Below are 16,403 nucleotides of genomic sequence, written 5' to 3' on the forward strand. Positions count from 1 at the left end.
GGAAAGTTTCTACCACCTATGAGAAAAGTTTTTAGGGCTTTTCGCTTATTTTTGTGGATTCTTGTTCAGTCTTCATCACAGAATCCAAGTAAACTCTTCTTTCTTATGGGGGCAATGCAGGGTTTCTTCTTCCAAATCTTTGTTGTTTGTGGTTTTCTGTTTTGTTTTGGTTTTCTGAAGTTTAAGTGTAATTATTTTGAATTTTCACATGTGGATTTAGGTGAGCTCTTTTCCACTGACCAGGGAAAACCTCGAATGATATCAGAACACTCATTTCATATTGAACTGGTAGGACAGTGACAGTGGATACAATGTATTATATCCAATTGTGTGTTCACTTGTATCTGTAATTCACGGGATGATACTTCTAAAAATAAGCTGTCAACATACTGCTTCTTTCTTTGTCAGACAACAGGAAAATTAAAGTCAATGGCACCAGGGAACCTATTGAGTTTAAGACGAATCAGTGGTTTGGGGCAACAGTCAAAGCTCATAAAGAAAAAGTTGTGGTAAGTCTTATGCATTTGGTATTCATTTGGAGATCATGTTTGTTTTTCTCAAATGTTTATCTTTAATAGTTCTCTATGTGTAGATTATGGTAACAAGTCTATGATGATGCATAAATTATAAAACAGATGGTGCATATAACTCAGGAAGTGAAAGCAGCATATAAAATAAAGTTGAACTGATCAAGTGAAGATGATCCCCCTGCCAGGTAAAAATAGCAGAATGCCATATCGCTATGGAAGTGAATGGTGATTTTTTTAAAAACAGATAATGGCATATTTTAAAGATACAAAGTAGCTCTGTGCTATAAAATGTTTTGTATTATGAAGCTTTATTTGGAGTGTTAAATGCAGAATGTAATGGAAGACAAGAACCTGTGCTGAAGATCAGTTAGCAGAGAAAGTGCTGATCTCTTGTCACATTTATATTGTTTTGAAAAGCTGTGTCATAGTCCTGGTAAAACAGCTGCAAAACAGTCATGATAAAAAAACTCCAAATCAAGATTACTGTCAAAGTGCAATGTCTGTTTTCCACTTTCACTGAACATTTTACCTGTTTTGATAGAGGACCCCAGCAGGGAGCAAGTACTTTTATTGCTTAGTAAAGTAGTGGTGATGCTGCTTATACACAGACATTTTGTATTTACAATTTATGCACTCAGGTTTACATTGAAAATGTTGCTGAAATAATTGTGATAAGAATAATTAGTATGGCCATTAGTTTTATTAGTTTTTACGATTGTAAAGCAGTAATTTGTGTCTTGGGATTTATTTAAAACTTCCAGTTATTACTTAAGAAGTAGTCATAAGGGAAGAAGTATCCAAAGAAAATGCTTTCCTTTATACAGTATGCCTTGTGGTTAACCTAGGGAAGGATTTTGAGATGAAACAGGTAATGAATAAAACATCAACCTATTCTGTTTCAGAGCTATGTAAAAATTCTAAAAAGTTCTAAAAATAGCTGAAGATTTTTCATTTTATGTACTCTCCTAAAGGACAGTGCACAAACTGAAATACAATAGCTCTTTACCACCATTTTCTGAATCTTCAAGTGAGCAGAAAACCTCATCGTTGACTGATACCCTGTGTCTGTACTGACAAAACTTTCTTTTGCTTCTGGTAACTCTTCTCAGGCTTTCTGAAATAGAGATATAGCCAACACTTTTCAGGTAAAAACTTGAACAGCAAAGCTAGAAAACTGTCTTTGAAGCTTTGTAGACTGAAAGGAGAGAAAAAGAAAATATCATCAAGTTGTTGGAAACTTCTTTTTAAACTACAAATGTGATAATCAATATTTATGTTTATATTGAGTTCTTCTTTCAGTCTATTTTGCTTGATATCAAATGTACCTAAAATCACCTTCACAGAACATATACTCCTCTTTGCGACACTCTGGTTTTCCTCTCTGGTATGTTTTAATCTGTAAGGTCTTCTAGGCATGGTAAGAGTCAGTGTTCCTTAAACCAGTGTTCCAGAAGCTCTGACTTTCATGTTATGTGCTGAGTAGCCCAGTGGTTCATCCAGCTGGAACTGATTGCAGAGCTGAGGCTTATACAGTAATGTGAATTATAACAATGCCTTGCCAGAGGTAAACAGGTTTCTGTTTGGAGAAGTAAGACAAGGGAGGACACGAATGGAGGATTTGTTTGTATCTTACAGAGGCAACGTTCTAGGGACAGGTAGTGTCTCCCTACCCCTCCACTCCAAAGAACAGCAGCTCCTGAAGAACAACTTGCATACCTGACAGCCTATCTTTTATAAAATGTTTCCAATTATTTGAATTGCTTTCAAAAAATATTATATCTCTCCCTCAACACAACTGTTATGTATTTTATCCTTATATTGTCACGTTTGTAACACAACTACTGTAGCACAGAAGATTAAATATTGGTTCACTAAACAAAGTTTATTGACCAAAATCCTTTTCACTGAGAGCCTTTTGAATGCATTACAGCTGTATCATCCCTCCAAAAATTTGAACTGGGGGTTTATAAGAAGGCAGGAAATCTGATGATTGTGATACACAATATGAACAACACCCTGACAAATCTCCTGATAAGTAGAATCAGAGCAGTTCTGCAACAGTCATTATCTTAAGACATCTCAGGACAGAAGGAAGGAGTCTCTACAGCCACATGTATGTGATCTACATCGTCAACTGTGGTATCAAGCCCTGTGCATTGAGCAGTAACAGAGCAAACTTATTATTTGTGAAGCAGGCTTAGGGAGTTATATGCTTAAATATGAGTTGTAGTCCCTGACAGATTTCACCTGCTAAGGGCTATAGGTGAAAGATCAGACTACACTTTCAAGGTTATAATGAAATTATAAGAAGCAGTGGTCCTGCATTTTCTTCTGTCAATACATTATTATCATTACTACATGAATGATACAACACCTGGGAGAATCCTTGTACACTGTTTGATAAAAACTACGTTTGCCAGACACATGAGTGTGTGAAAGGTACATGTGATATTGTTTCTGTTTTGTTAGGCTTGTGCTCCCCTATATCATTGGAGAACTCTTAAAGATACCCCTGAGAAGGACCCTGTTGGCACCTGCTATGTAGCAATTCAGAACTTCAGTGCCTATGCTGAATATTCACCTTGTCGCAACAGTAAGTATTAATAGGAAAAATCCTGTGTTGGAGGAATTGATAATTTACTCAGTGTTTTCCTGCCTTCAGTCTTCACATAGTCTTAGTTGTATGAAGATTACTATATGGCATTATTGCATTGGATGAGGGTTTAAAGAAAAATCAACATTAAATTATATGCCTGTAGCTGGATGCTTTATTATATAATTGAAAGAGAAGAAGTTAATTATTTAAATGGCTTTAAAATGTAGCAAACAAATCTAGGTAAAAGCCAGACAACATTTTAAACTGGCATTTGGTCTGTGGCAGTTTCTGCACTCACGGGTCAGAGAACTGTTCTTTCAGTTGCTTTTCTAAAGGTAATGTGTGTAAGACAGCAAATGTGATGGGCTTACTTGTCCCTTCCAGCACTTGAGCAACTAACAAAATGCAGGCTATTGTAGAGGATTCCCATTCAGAGAATGCAGCAGTGACAGAGTCAGACCTTTTGTGAAGTATTTTAGTTTACTGGCAAAGAACCTAATAACCCTGTAACCTTGGGTACTCTGGGGTCTAAGAGCTGGAATATCTTTCCCTACTCATAATTCCCTCTTTCAGCCAGCACTCTCACGAGCTGTCATCTAACTTTCTCAGGTGCCCGTCACAAGTGCTTCTGCACTGACATCTGTTTTTTTCATGCTACTTTCTCTTCCAGTGCTGTGAAACTCTCACAGCAAAGCTGTGGTGGTGTTCAGTTTAGCTGAGATGGTTAGTAGTTTTAAGCTGTATGTGCTTGCCATAACACAAGAAGTCTGAATGTAGTTCCATGTCATACCCCTTGTAATGAGACCCTCCTATTGCAGCTGACATTCTTGCCATGTGCACATGGGCGAATTTCAAAACACACCTTTTAAATGTTCCTCTACCACAAGCTGCACTCCCACCTTAGAGTTTCTAATGGATTCTTTTGCCAAGAAAGTAACAAGCATTTTACAGAAAAATTAGACACTTCACATAACTGAAAGATCTCTTTCCTGTGAAGATCTAGAGATAGAATCAAATCACATAACTGGATTTTCCTGACATCTGACAGATGTCTCATAGTGCAGCCCAGTAATGCTTTCCATGATCTGCCAGAAAATCCGCACACCTAAAGCAACGTGAGATATTTGCCTGTACATTCAGTGTTACTTTGTGGTTTTCCTTTTCTCACATTGTGGTATAGTTCTAAACTGACTTGTGCTAAGTCTTTCTTTTAAACCCTAATCCTTGTCCCTGGATGTATAGGTAGAGAAAAAACCTGAGTCTCTAAGGCGTGGTGACCATAAGATCTGCTTTGTGTACTTCTGATGTCTCACTGGGGCTTTGCCAAAGGCTTATGCCAGTTTAAGAGAGTTCAAGTGGCCATTCCTGCTCTCTGTTTCCTGATCCTGCAGACTTCCAGCACTCTAGTACTCATAGGAAAGCCCTAAAATGCATATCAGCCTACTTTGTACAATTAAATAAGGATTTGGAGAGTAGAAATAAAAAAGTACAAAAGCAGGAAGGATGTTTTTGCATGTATAAATGTGCATCCAAAATTATATTACACTTCAGTCTTCATTGAGCAGATGTGTCTCCATTAAAGGGCTGGCCCATGTGAAGGACATGTGCCCCTTTCCCTTGCCGTAGTACAGATGACCAGGATGTTGTTTGAACATTGACCCATTCAAACTGAATTCCTGGTAATTGTTGCAAACGTCCTTCCTTGGCCATGAGAGGAGATGTCCTAAGTAACTGGTCCTGTTTTTCAAAATCCTCACAAGGGGGCTGCATGTTCAGGGTCCTGTAGAAAGTCTTGATTTGTTCTGCCTCTTCTAAAAATGAATGCACATCTTTTCACGTATTTTGGTAATTTTGCATTTACAGCCTTACAGTTCCAGAGGTGTGTGAGCTGTCTTCCACATGCCATGCACTGTGAAATCAATAAAATACTTATACCTTCATAATTGCAGGCAATGCAGATCCTGAAGGACAAGGCTTTTGTCAAGCAGGTTTCAGCTTAGATTTTTACAAGGTGAGATTCTGTTTCTGAAGTACTTCAATCAAATGTAATTTCGATATATCCCTTTTTAAACACCATCTCAGTGATCAAGTTTGTTTCCGTGCTGTCGCATATGGAAAGTTTCATGATATTGTTGCAAGTCCTTTCTTCCTTTGCAAGCTTCAGACCTTTTGGTTTCACTGATAAAAGAAATACTGCAGTCAGCACCAGTTTATCTATCTCTTTGCAGTCCAATCTGACTCTGCTTGGTCTGTCTTCACAGATAATTAGGCAAAAAATTGTGCGTGTTTCTGTCTCAGTGTGTCCTGCTTATGATGCTTTCCAGAGACCTGACTTTCAGGAAATAGTGGGCAGGCACCAGCTAGTTTTTAAAGTTAAAATAGCTTATATAAGGATGTTTTTAGAGGCAGACTTGTCATTGGGTATAAGAACATTCTCTTGTGGAGGTGAAAGTGGCAGTGTTTAAGGGAAAATTCTTATATGTGAAGAGGATCCAGAAATAATATTGTAGGCCAAAGAATAAACTTTTCAACTATTGTTATTATCTCTGCCATTAGTACAGCACCAGGACACCACACAACTTTAATCATTGCTGTTGTTTTCAGTGTTCTGGAGCTACATTGTTATTCACATAATTACTAGCTGAGGAGTAAAGACCTCACTGTTGGGTAGGCAAAGGTATTTTTCTCTATAAAACAGTGCTGTTGCTTCACTGAATTTGAAGACCCTCTTTGTGCTTTGTTTTGTTATAAATAATCAGCAATTTTTTAGTATGCTACATTAGTGCTAAAAATAAATATATCTTTCATCCAAGTAAGATGCATAGAGTGATCTTAACTTTATTTAGCTATTCTCCTTTATCATGACTATGATATTCTTTTAGTAATTTAAATTGTTTTTCCCATGCATGCTAATTTTGTTGTGTTCTTTTGTTGTGTAATTTTATGCAATTCTGCTTTTTGTAGAATGGAGACCTGATAGTAGGCGGGCCTGGTAGTTTTTATTGGCAAGGTATGTTCATCTGGCTGGTTAACTTGATCTAAGATATGAAACAGAAAGTATTGTGGAAAACGTTGTTCTAGATTTTCATTGTTTTCTCAGTTTAAGATAACCAGTCTCTGGTCTTATTTTCAACAAATATAAATCAGAAGAATTACTTAACAAGCAACTCATGGTTCAATAGAGTCTCAATGCCTTGTTGTATTGATTTATGTGAACCCTTGAGACTTTCAGGGTAAAAATGGAGAAAGATTGAGAGAAGATGTTTACTCTTTGCATCTGTATTATATTATCCCCTGCAGCTCTGTTTTGTTGTTCTGCTAGCCCTATTTTGTAGGAACTGTCTCTCCTTTATGTCCCTTTCATTTATGACATTGTTTGAATCCAGGTCAGGTGATCACTGCAAGTATTGCGGACATCATTGCAAATTATTCTTTCAAGGATATTCTGAGGAAACTGGCACGAGAGAAGCAAACAGGAGTGGCACCACCCTCATATGATGACAATTACATGGGTAAGCTAAGCTCTGTGTCAGTTAGTGATTTGTTCTAAAAGCGTGAGACTTATATAAATGTGAAAACAAGCCCTAAGCTACTAATGTCCCAGTTGTGAGAGGATTTAAACATGTTTTGCTTTAAGCACAACAGCAAATTCGTAGTTTGCTAGTTATTTCAGTGGGATTATGAACAGTCCTAAGATTATGCACAGCAACAGGGTATGAAGCTTGAGATCTTAAATGACTCATTAGGGTCCTTGTTATTTGTTGTTTAATAATTAAGCAGAAATACAAATTTTTCCCATTTATGTCTTCTTTTATTCCAAAATGATGGATTGAGTTTAAAGTAATTAAAGACTATTTCATTTTTTAATAGATAAAAGAAAATTCTGGTTTGCAGCACTTTGTACAGCACTGCACAAATACTCCATTTATTCTCACTGATATTCAAAAGTTACAATTGAAGTAAGCAATAATGGAAGTCAGTTTGAATCTATTATGTATTAAATAGGAAAAAAAAGCTCTTTATATACCTTTTTTTAGTACTGATCTCTAAGAATTTGCGTGATATTCATATCTCTCTGCATGTAAGACAGGGTTTTCTCTGCATAATTTTAGAAAAGATGCAGTGGAATTTGAGGGCAAAGATGTATCCTTTTGTCTCTCCCCACAGACTTGAAACTACAGTCCACAATACAATCCAAAAGTCTTTACTCTGTCAATAGCAATTACCTCGCAGGTTTACTGAAGCTCCGTTAGGTACTTAACTGCATCTAAATAAGGATATTCACACAATAAAGTACGGTAATGAAGACCTAAATTGTGTCAGTAGCAAACCACCCTAGTAGCTGCTGGTTTTTTAAATAAAATATTAATTATTTAGAAGCTCATTTTTGGAGAAAAGGGGTAGATTTATTATACATTCAGACCTACACTTAATTTAGTCATAACAATGTAATAAACTATATTCCTTTTTTCCACACATTTTTAGTATACTAATGCAAAAAAATTTGCATTCTGATGATCAGATGAACAGACAAATCTGATTGTCCTTGCATATTTTTTGAAAGAAATGGTTTATCAAGTGTTTTGCTTGTAATTTATCTTTAATCAGGATACTCAGTGGCTGCTGGGGAATTTACTGGAGATTCTGAACAAGGTAAGAAGCTGTACACTTAAATAGAAACCATATGGCCATGCACCTATTAAATTCCTCATTTTGGATCTCTATGCAAGAACATACCTTTTATACATTTGAAACACTGGTGAGACTTAAGCTATCTGTACCCAATGTTCTCAAAGGCAAATATTTCCATAGAAGCTATAGCATAGCAGAGTAGAATTTAAGTAACCCTAAAGTCTGAATCTGTTGTTATGTTCTCATGGTCATGCATCTGTTTGGATGTTAGAGCTGTGACAGCATGATAGGTGGAGCCATCCAGGCTCACTTAATTTAGCCAGTTTGCTGACCAGTAGTAACAAGTGGAGCCAACAGTGCAGTCCTGTCCCATTCTTCAGCCCATACTCAAGTTACTGACCTGCACAGAGGCTGCTGGCCCTCAGCATCTGCTTGGACACGTGCAGCATGGCTTGGAAATGTCTGTGTCTGCTGAAATCACGCTTCTGACTGCCACATAAACATCACAGCCCATGCTAGGAGATAACATTCAGCTGCTTCTGACAAAGACGCGTGTGCATACCAGAGTGCTAGCTCTTGTTGGTGAAAACAGCTCTTGGCTCTCTATAAAAGCTTCTCTAGTCCCAGTACATGTGCCTTAAGGATGGGGTGCCTGGGGCAGTTCATTAGCTGAACTTTTTTGTCCTTTATATTTTCTTGCACAGGCATAATGCAATAAGAAGGAATTAGCTGTGTTCTTGCTCCTACTCCAAGCCTTATACTTAACAGCAAGAGATGGAAGAATTTAATTCCTTTTATTAAAACCTGGGCTTAGAGGGAGAGAAAACATTCTACAAGAAGATGAAATGTTCAGTTCGTCTCTTGAATTAGGATATGCTGAATGCACATGGATATAAATGTCCAAATATAGAATCATGACTGAAACTTTGTAAAAGTTCTTGGATCAAGTAAGTTTGATACAGAAAATATTTAGAATAATTGGCATTTAGACAGCAGCTGTCATCCACAAAGCACCAGGCATCTCACAGACTTAATGGCATTGCTCACAAATGTCATCACTATGAAACTTTCACCTGAAATGTTTCACGATCTATAAGATGCCACCTTCCAGGATTCTACAGTCATGATTTGATAAGTAGAGCGAGGTGCACTGAGGAACTGAAGCCAACAGAGACATAGTACAACTCTAGAAATGAACTCAGCTCCTCAGAACTGCTGCTGCTTAATCCCAGTAGAGCTTCCTGTCCTGTGCTACTATGGGCTGAAAAAAAAAGAAAAGATTATTTTGATAGAATGCGATAATGTGGATGTGTGCTTGGTAATGGAAGGCTGCAACCACCTATATATATATGGTTTGGTTTGGTTTGGTTTGGTTTAGGTTTTTTTTGGTGCATACTCACATTTTTATAATTGATGATTCTTGAATAAGTAAGTCATGTGAATGATTGGCACAAAGAGTTACATTATTGTCTGACCTAGGAATCATCCTGTGTGCTGTTCAGTCATTCATTACTATTTCCATCTCCCCTTGACCAAACACATTCAAGCACAGGGGAGGATATAAACCCAGAGAGGAACAGAGGAATGCTAGGCCACTACAGCCAGGTGTCTGAGGTGCCCTGGTATCTGAAGTTCCTGCTGCTGTCTTCTGATGTGGATGTCCTAATGAGGGAAGGTTGAGACAGTAAAGCTGCAGGCTGTGACTTTGCTCTTCTTTTTTTCTTTTTTTTCCCACTTTTTCCTCTAATTGTTTAAGATTTCACCTTTGAGCAGAATTACATCCTAGAAAGCAGCAAGGTCCAGTGTTTCATGTTCTTGTTCAATGGCTTCCCCAAATTCCTCTCACAAAAATTTCCTTGTAATACTTTTAGATAACCTGTGCAGAACTTGTTGAGCCCTTTCATGGCATGATGTGCAGCCAGAAAGAAAAGGGGTATTTGTAAGGACAGTTGTGATTAGCTTCTGTACTCTAGCTTGTGATGCCACAACTATAACTGGTTCCATCAATCCACAGTTGTCAGGTAACGAGCTGGATTGTACTAAGACCTTTATTTTACTATGCTATGCTAAGTAATGGTAGACAAAAAGAGATCTGTGGATGAGTGTATTCAACAGCTAAGATGTAATATTTAATGAAACTAGATGCACTGAATGAATGTTAAAATCTTACAAATTAATGTCTTAAAGTGATCTGCAGATGTTTCTGATACAGATAACAAAGCAAAATCCTAAGGGTTAAGGAATATTTAAGTGGCATGGGATACAGGTTGCATGCACTGCTCAGCATAACCATTTCACTGTTGACCTTTTGTCTTTTCAGAGCTGGTTGCTGGTGTCCCAAAGGGAGCACAGAACTTTGGCTATGTATGTACTGGACCCACATTTTGTCCTTTTTGCAGTGAGAATGCAGTTAGACCATTTGGAAGATTAAAGGCTACATTATATTTTCTCTCTCTTTGATCCTAAATTTTCTAATCTGAGAAAACTGCCACTGACCTTCACCCTCAGGCTAACCTGGCTGTGTAGAAATGCCTTATTCATTTGGGCCTTGAATATTAAGCACTTAGTCCCTTCTGAAGTTTGTTTTCAGTAGCCAATTACAAACATGTTTTGAGTATGACTAGTATCCCTACACCCGCTGAGTGTTATCAGACCTAAACTTACCCATAGGTTGGCATATTTCATGTGCAATCCTGTGTCCACAGCGAAGTCCAAATTCAGATTGTTCATACTCGGTGTTTATTTTCAGTGCTCTAAGTATTTACTCTGAATATCAGATGCAGAGAGTCGTGAGATGCAGTTAGAAGTGAAGGGAGAAAACAAATATGTGTGCAGATACATCTTGTTACCCCATGGGAAGAAAAAGTTTCAGAACTAACCTGAGTGTGAAACAGAGATCCCAGCCACAGATACTTTCTCTGGTTTTGGGGACCCCAAACTTCTTGTGTCTCTGGAATTTATTAATACCATATTTTGGAGCAAAGGTGTGTAGATGTGTATATATATATGTATGTATATGTATATTTCTTTATGTTTTAAATTAATGTTTTCACACGTACTAGTATAGTCACTGTTTAGCTGATAGTCTGTGATTTGATGCTGTTCACAGTGTCCAGTAAGGAGTGAAAATAGTCTTTTCCCCATTTTATTTACAAGGGACCTGAGGCTCATGAAATCTTAGTGATTTGTTCAATATTATAGAAGAAAACTGTGGTGAAACAAAATAATTGGTGTTTTTTCTTGGCCACTTGGGCCATCCTTTGGTGTGTAAAATTGGGTTGCAGTGATGTTATACTGTAGCATCTCCATATATGCTTGAAACTTTCCATATTTTTCTGTTACCAGGTCTCAATTATTAATTCTTCAGACCTGACATTTATCCAGAACTTCACTGGTGAACAGGTAATGCCGAGCAACTATGTGATGAAGTGTTATATCTATAGAGGATATGGTTTAATTAAAAAGTTTCAAGAATATATAAAATATTTTTTGGAATTAATAACCATAGAAACAACGAGGATTATCAGTAAAACTTTTTAAAAATTGATATCTGATATGAAAGCCTATCTGTTGTTTTTTATTTCCAGATGGCGTCTTATTTTGGTTACACTGTGGCAGTATCTGATGTTAACAATGATGGGTAGGTTACTAAATATATTCAGCTCCACTGAACATTCATAGAAGCAATGCCTGATATTTATTCACAAACACAGGTTTTCAGGTGCTTCATACCTCAAAATGCTTCTCTTGGATTCTCTGCTTTTCTATTTTCAATATTTCACATAGGCTTATCTTTGTGCAATCGCAGTGGCACAAGTATTTGCAGGCCTAGATTGAGTGAGTTTATCTTCCCGAACATTTGCACAAAGCAGTGTGGCAGAACAGGAGTGTCCAAAACCTTAGAAAACAGATCAAGGTAGAAGAAGTGTAAATAAACAGTGCTAGCTACTGCTGGGGATAGGTGAAATTCAGAAGTTCTTCCTCCCATTCTCAAAATCAGGTAAGTCGTCTCACATGTGGACCATCTGTAGCCTTACTTCTCAATTTTAAAAGCTTTCCAGTGTAATCAGCTCCTTATTCCAGCACCTGCTGGTTGGCTATTCATTTTCATCATCCAGAGGACCAAATATTGTCCATGGCCCACGGCTGCTGTGACAGCTGCTATGGCAGGTATTGTGCTTGTCTGAGGGACAATGCTGCTCAGGTCCCATGATCGTGCCTAAGACACTCAGGCATTTCAGACCCTGTTAAAAAAAACCTCTTGCTAACTTTGAACCAATGTAAAGTCTGATTAAATTAGAAGAACGGGACTTTAGTAAGTGAATGTTGATACTAGCTTTCTAGCAGGGAGATAACAATCCATGAATCTCAGAGGCCTGGAAGTTTGCACAAAGGTGAGCCAGGATTATATTTAGTGCTGTGGCATACTCTTGCCTTTTGCAAAATATCTTGGATGTGTCTGTTTCATGTTCTTTTCTTGGGAGTATTTCTCATCAGGTTCTTAAACACAGTGCATTGAACAATTTCTCTGGGCTGAATCATTGCTTCCCATCAGTCACTAGTGCCCCCTCAAAGAGTGAAGGATACAAGAAAAGAGAAAAGTAACAAGATGATAAAATGTTACACAGTTCCAAACCAACCAACCAAAAAGGCTTCAATGGCTTCTGCCCTGGCTTCATAGTGCTCAAATCTTTCCAGTTTTCTAAGGCCAACTTTTATCTTTGTACTGTAGCTTTTGAAAATTCATATTTTTATGGTATACAGAGTGAGGATTAGTTTAATTTTACCTTAATGCATTACTAATGTGAAAGGGTAGAGAAACGTTTCAATAAGTTACAATAGACACTCTCTAGACTTTCAGGGAACTTCCTATTTAACTTCTCACTGAACCAAACTATTTCTCTTGCAGGTTGTTTCCTGTGAATCATAGGGTTACTTGGCAAGTCTCGTATTTTCTGTGTACCTCGAAGGCCACAGTTTATGTCAATGATATAATCAAACTGCTGTTGAGGCCTGTGTGGTCTCCCAGTCTATATCTTAAAAGAAATCTAATTACTCTCTCTGAGATCCAAACATCCCACAGAAAACAAAACACAAAAAGCTCTACTTGATAAACATGTCTGATTAGATATGTGGTCTGTCTTTGCTGGTTTGCACATATAGTTGGTAGAAATATTTATCTGAAAGGGAGAGTAAAACAGAGGACAAAAAAAAAAAAGGGGGAGAGGGGCAAAAGGGAAATGACCACTTCAAATTCATTTGGGGTTTTTGTGCAGCTAAAGACAAAGGAGGTAGTGATCTGTACAGGAAACCTGATTAAGTTATATGTTGAAAAGATTAATAGAAATGATGCTCTGCTCTAACAAGACCGAAGATGTGGCTCAAAGATTAGGCTCATCCTAGGAAAAAAACCTCTTTGGACCTTCTACTCCAGCAGTTCTGCAGGTGCTCCAGGTGATTCCTGCACTTTTGTTTGCACCACATCAGGATTGCAGGCAGAACGTGGAAATTGAAGCTAGTGTTTGAACTACTGTTTAGTTGCCCACAGCTAATAATGAAAAATCCATAATCAAACTTAACAAATCAAGCTTTGCCATCAATTTTCAGATTACATTCCTAGTAAAGAGGAAAAAAGAGAGCACTTTCAATTTAGACTGAAACAGTCCAATAAAAATAGTGGAATAAACTGTTTACTGGCCTTTTATTTGGCCTATATCTAAGCTTCCCATAGTTATAGTTTGACCTCTTGACATTTCCCATACTCCTGCTTTTTATTACTCGGCAAGATACAAAGAAACTGCAAAGTCTCAGCAGGTGGTCAGCTTGTGCTTTTTAAAGATTATGGGTTTTTTTACATCAGAAGGGAAGCGATACTGGCTGGTTACCTTTCTGTGCTGAAAAAAAAAAATAGACAATTTATGTTAACTGCAACATCTTAGTGCAGTAGTGAAATGAATCTAATGAACCAGTTCAAAATACCAGTGCACACTGAACTGCAGTTTATGATTTAATATTACTGTTTTAAAAGGGATCACATCAATCTGAATTTGGCTCAGAACTCCAGTTTTGTAAATATAAACTCCTACGATTTAAAAGCCGATTGAAATACCCTTCTTCACAAAATACCCTGAATAATTCAAATCACATAGGTGCTTGTAACCCAACAAGTGACTCCCTTTGACTGCTTGATGTCTAAATACTTAAACTGTAGGAGCTTAAAGGTAAAACTGACTATAAAATGTGTAAGCAGCAACTTATTACCTGCTTGGAGGTAAACCAGGAATAAATAAATAAGGATCAGAGAGAGCAGGGTAGCTGAAGAATCCTTTCTCTCTGGCTATAGTACACTGCTCTGTACAACAACAGCAGGAAAAACAAACAAACAACAGAAAAAAAAATACTAGAATTGCCTGAGGGAGAATTCATTCTTGCAGAGGACTTGCTGAAGCAGCTTGGCACTGACAGAGAAGTGGGAAAAGCAAGAGAGTGAGGAAAGGAAGGCTTTGGTGTGGGTGGGACAGACCAAGACCTGGAGGGAAGGCAAACTAAGGGCTGCGGGTGTTCCAGGTATCTCTGCTGCTCGTAACTATTTTAGAAATAGCTTAGTGTGATTAGATGGCTGCCTTCCTCCCAGCTTCCTCTCAGCATGTCAAAAGATGAGCCACCTTAGTTATGGGGTTCTGATCCCTGCTCCCTGGACTATTTATGTATTTTGTACAATCATTGTCATTTATTTTAACAAAGTAGAAATTTTCCTAGAAAAACAACCCAGCACTATGCACTTCCAGCTTAGATGCTGTGATTCTTATACAACAGACTCCAGCTCCTGTCTGCTTGTGTTCTGTCTCACCTGTTGCATCTTGTATTTTGGGTTAGGCTTCTTCTCAGAGAATTTTAGGCCACTATGGATGATAAATAGTCTGCCTCTCTCCTTTCACCATTTTAGGCACTCTGGATATTGCTCTATGGACCAGAGTTTCAAAGGTATCTAGGTATCTAATTATTTTACATCGATGTACTGAGAACTTTCTGGCTCTGAATATTTTGGTTCCTTACAACCTCTAAACAAATCGTCCCTTAGTTTTACAGTCCTTCATGTGTAAAATATTAATTGGAGCCAAGATTATATTTTACTTAGTAGTTCATACAGTACACAACACTATGGAGTCCCAGTCTTACCAAGAATATCTGGACTGTGGTGTAATAAAATAATAATTGGTGATAGTGCTGCTGTGTAATGCTTTTAGTACGTGGCATGTGTAAAATAACCTGTAAAAAAAAAAAAAAAAAAGAGCATTCATGATCCATTTTCATTGTTGTTATTGCTTCATGGCAACAGTTTCATCTGACATTCTGTCCTGGCTAACAACATCTTCCATTAGTAGAGGAGGCCTTTTGATGTTATTGTGGAAGGAAAATCCCACTTTTGATGTTAAGTGAACATCTGCTTCCTTCCTTTTTAAGTTATCCATGCCATGGGGTAAAATCAGACATATAAAGAATAGAACAACTGTACCAAAGTGACCTGACATTTTGAATTACAGTTTCCTTTATGGAAACATATTATGAAACTTAATAGAAAAATAACGTTTCTAAAAGTACTTTGTCACAATTTATAGAAAGTGTAAGTTCTACAATGTATATAAAAGGCTTCTAGATGAGATATTCTGTACCAAATTCTAGGGTACATATCTTAGGACCTTAGTATTTATCTATGGTCAATTAGTAGCTGAGGTGCTCCTAAATTATATGGGTTTTTTTCTATCAAGATCGGGAAGAACAACGTAGTGCAATTTTACTAATTATTTCACTAGTAGGTAAAGCCTTTGTGAAAACATCACTGTTGGGAATATGTTTTACAAATTAAAAATTCTGGGATCAAGTAGTATTGATTGTTTTCAGTAACAGAGTTCCTTAATATGGATCACCAATGTCCGCTTTATATAATGGGAATTGTACTATTAGTACATAAGGGCTTGGGCAACCTTCAGAAATTAATCCGCGGCTATCATTTTATATCTCAGAATAATCCATTAAGAATATTTCTGCTTGTTATATCCCTATCAGTCTTGCTTGATTTTATTCTTTACTGTCCAGTAAAGGGTCTTTTTTTCTCCCTGAACGAATGTTAGTAACATGTTTTCAAACATCGCTGCTTAGAACAACAACATGCAAAATATCCTTTGATTAACCTGTCTTCTTTTACTGATTCTTCTTGGAGTAGCAGAATGGACAGAAGGACTTTTCCCTCTCAGCCTCATATTTCTATTATATTATGATGTCCTTTCTCTTTAATACTCAATACAGCAAATTTTGTGAGCACTGCAACAACTCCTGTGCCTAACATTCAATGAAAGTGTTTTTAGAAATAAAGTTTTGGCTTTGTCTCCCAGCTTCCATTTGAATTAGTGATGAGGTATTCTCCATTAATTGATGTCTACACATGTTTTATGTATATTACTTCGACAATATGCTGGAAAGTGGCAACTTCTGTTCAGTTGTTCGCTTACCGATAATTTTTTAAAACTAGATTTATACTGAAATTTGCCTTTCACTAGTGCTGTTAGCAGGATAGATCTGCAGAACTTGTTCAAGTAGCATGGATCCCCTCTGAGTTAAATTCCTGACTTCTGGATCATTAACTG

At 37.3% G+C, this 16,403-nt stretch overlaps 1 protein-coding gene across 2 annotated transcripts in view; it reads left to right on the top strand.

Moving 5' to 3' along the window:
• The window catches only part of ITGA8 (integrin subunit alpha 8), a 104,939-nt gene that overhangs the window by 12,317 nt on the left and 76,219 nt on the right, over nucleotides 1–16,403 (top strand). For both annotated transcript variants that reach the window (XR_010469997.1, XM_065050920.1), the window contains exons 3-11: nucleotides 409–509; nucleotides 3,000–3,123; nucleotides 5,076–5,137; nucleotides 6,091–6,136; nucleotides 6,513–6,638; nucleotides 7,735–7,779; nucleotides 10,079–10,122; nucleotides 11,104–11,160; nucleotides 11,346–11,398. Coding sequence is in view for 1 of the 2 variants with exons in the window: in XM_065050920.1 (XP_064906992.1) it covers nucleotides 409–509; nucleotides 3,000–3,123; nucleotides 5,076–5,137; nucleotides 6,091–6,136; nucleotides 6,513–6,638; nucleotides 7,735–7,779; nucleotides 10,079–10,122; nucleotides 11,104–11,160; nucleotides 11,346–11,398 (658 nt within the window). In the remaining variant the exon portion in view is untranslated. The remainder of the gene's footprint in view (nucleotides 1–408; nucleotides 510–2,999; nucleotides 3,124–5,075; nucleotides 5,138–6,090; nucleotides 6,137–6,512; nucleotides 6,639–7,734; nucleotides 7,780–10,078; nucleotides 10,123–11,103; nucleotides 11,161–11,345; nucleotides 11,399–16,403) is intronic.

Source organism: Columba livia, chromosome 2, assembly GCF_036013475.1.
Source record: "Columba livia isolate bColLiv1 breed racing homer chromosome 2, bColLiv1.pat.W.v2, whole genome shotgun sequence".
In the NCBI taxonomy this organism is placed as follows: Eukaryota; Metazoa; Chordata; class Aves; order Columbiformes; family Columbidae; genus Columba; species Columba livia.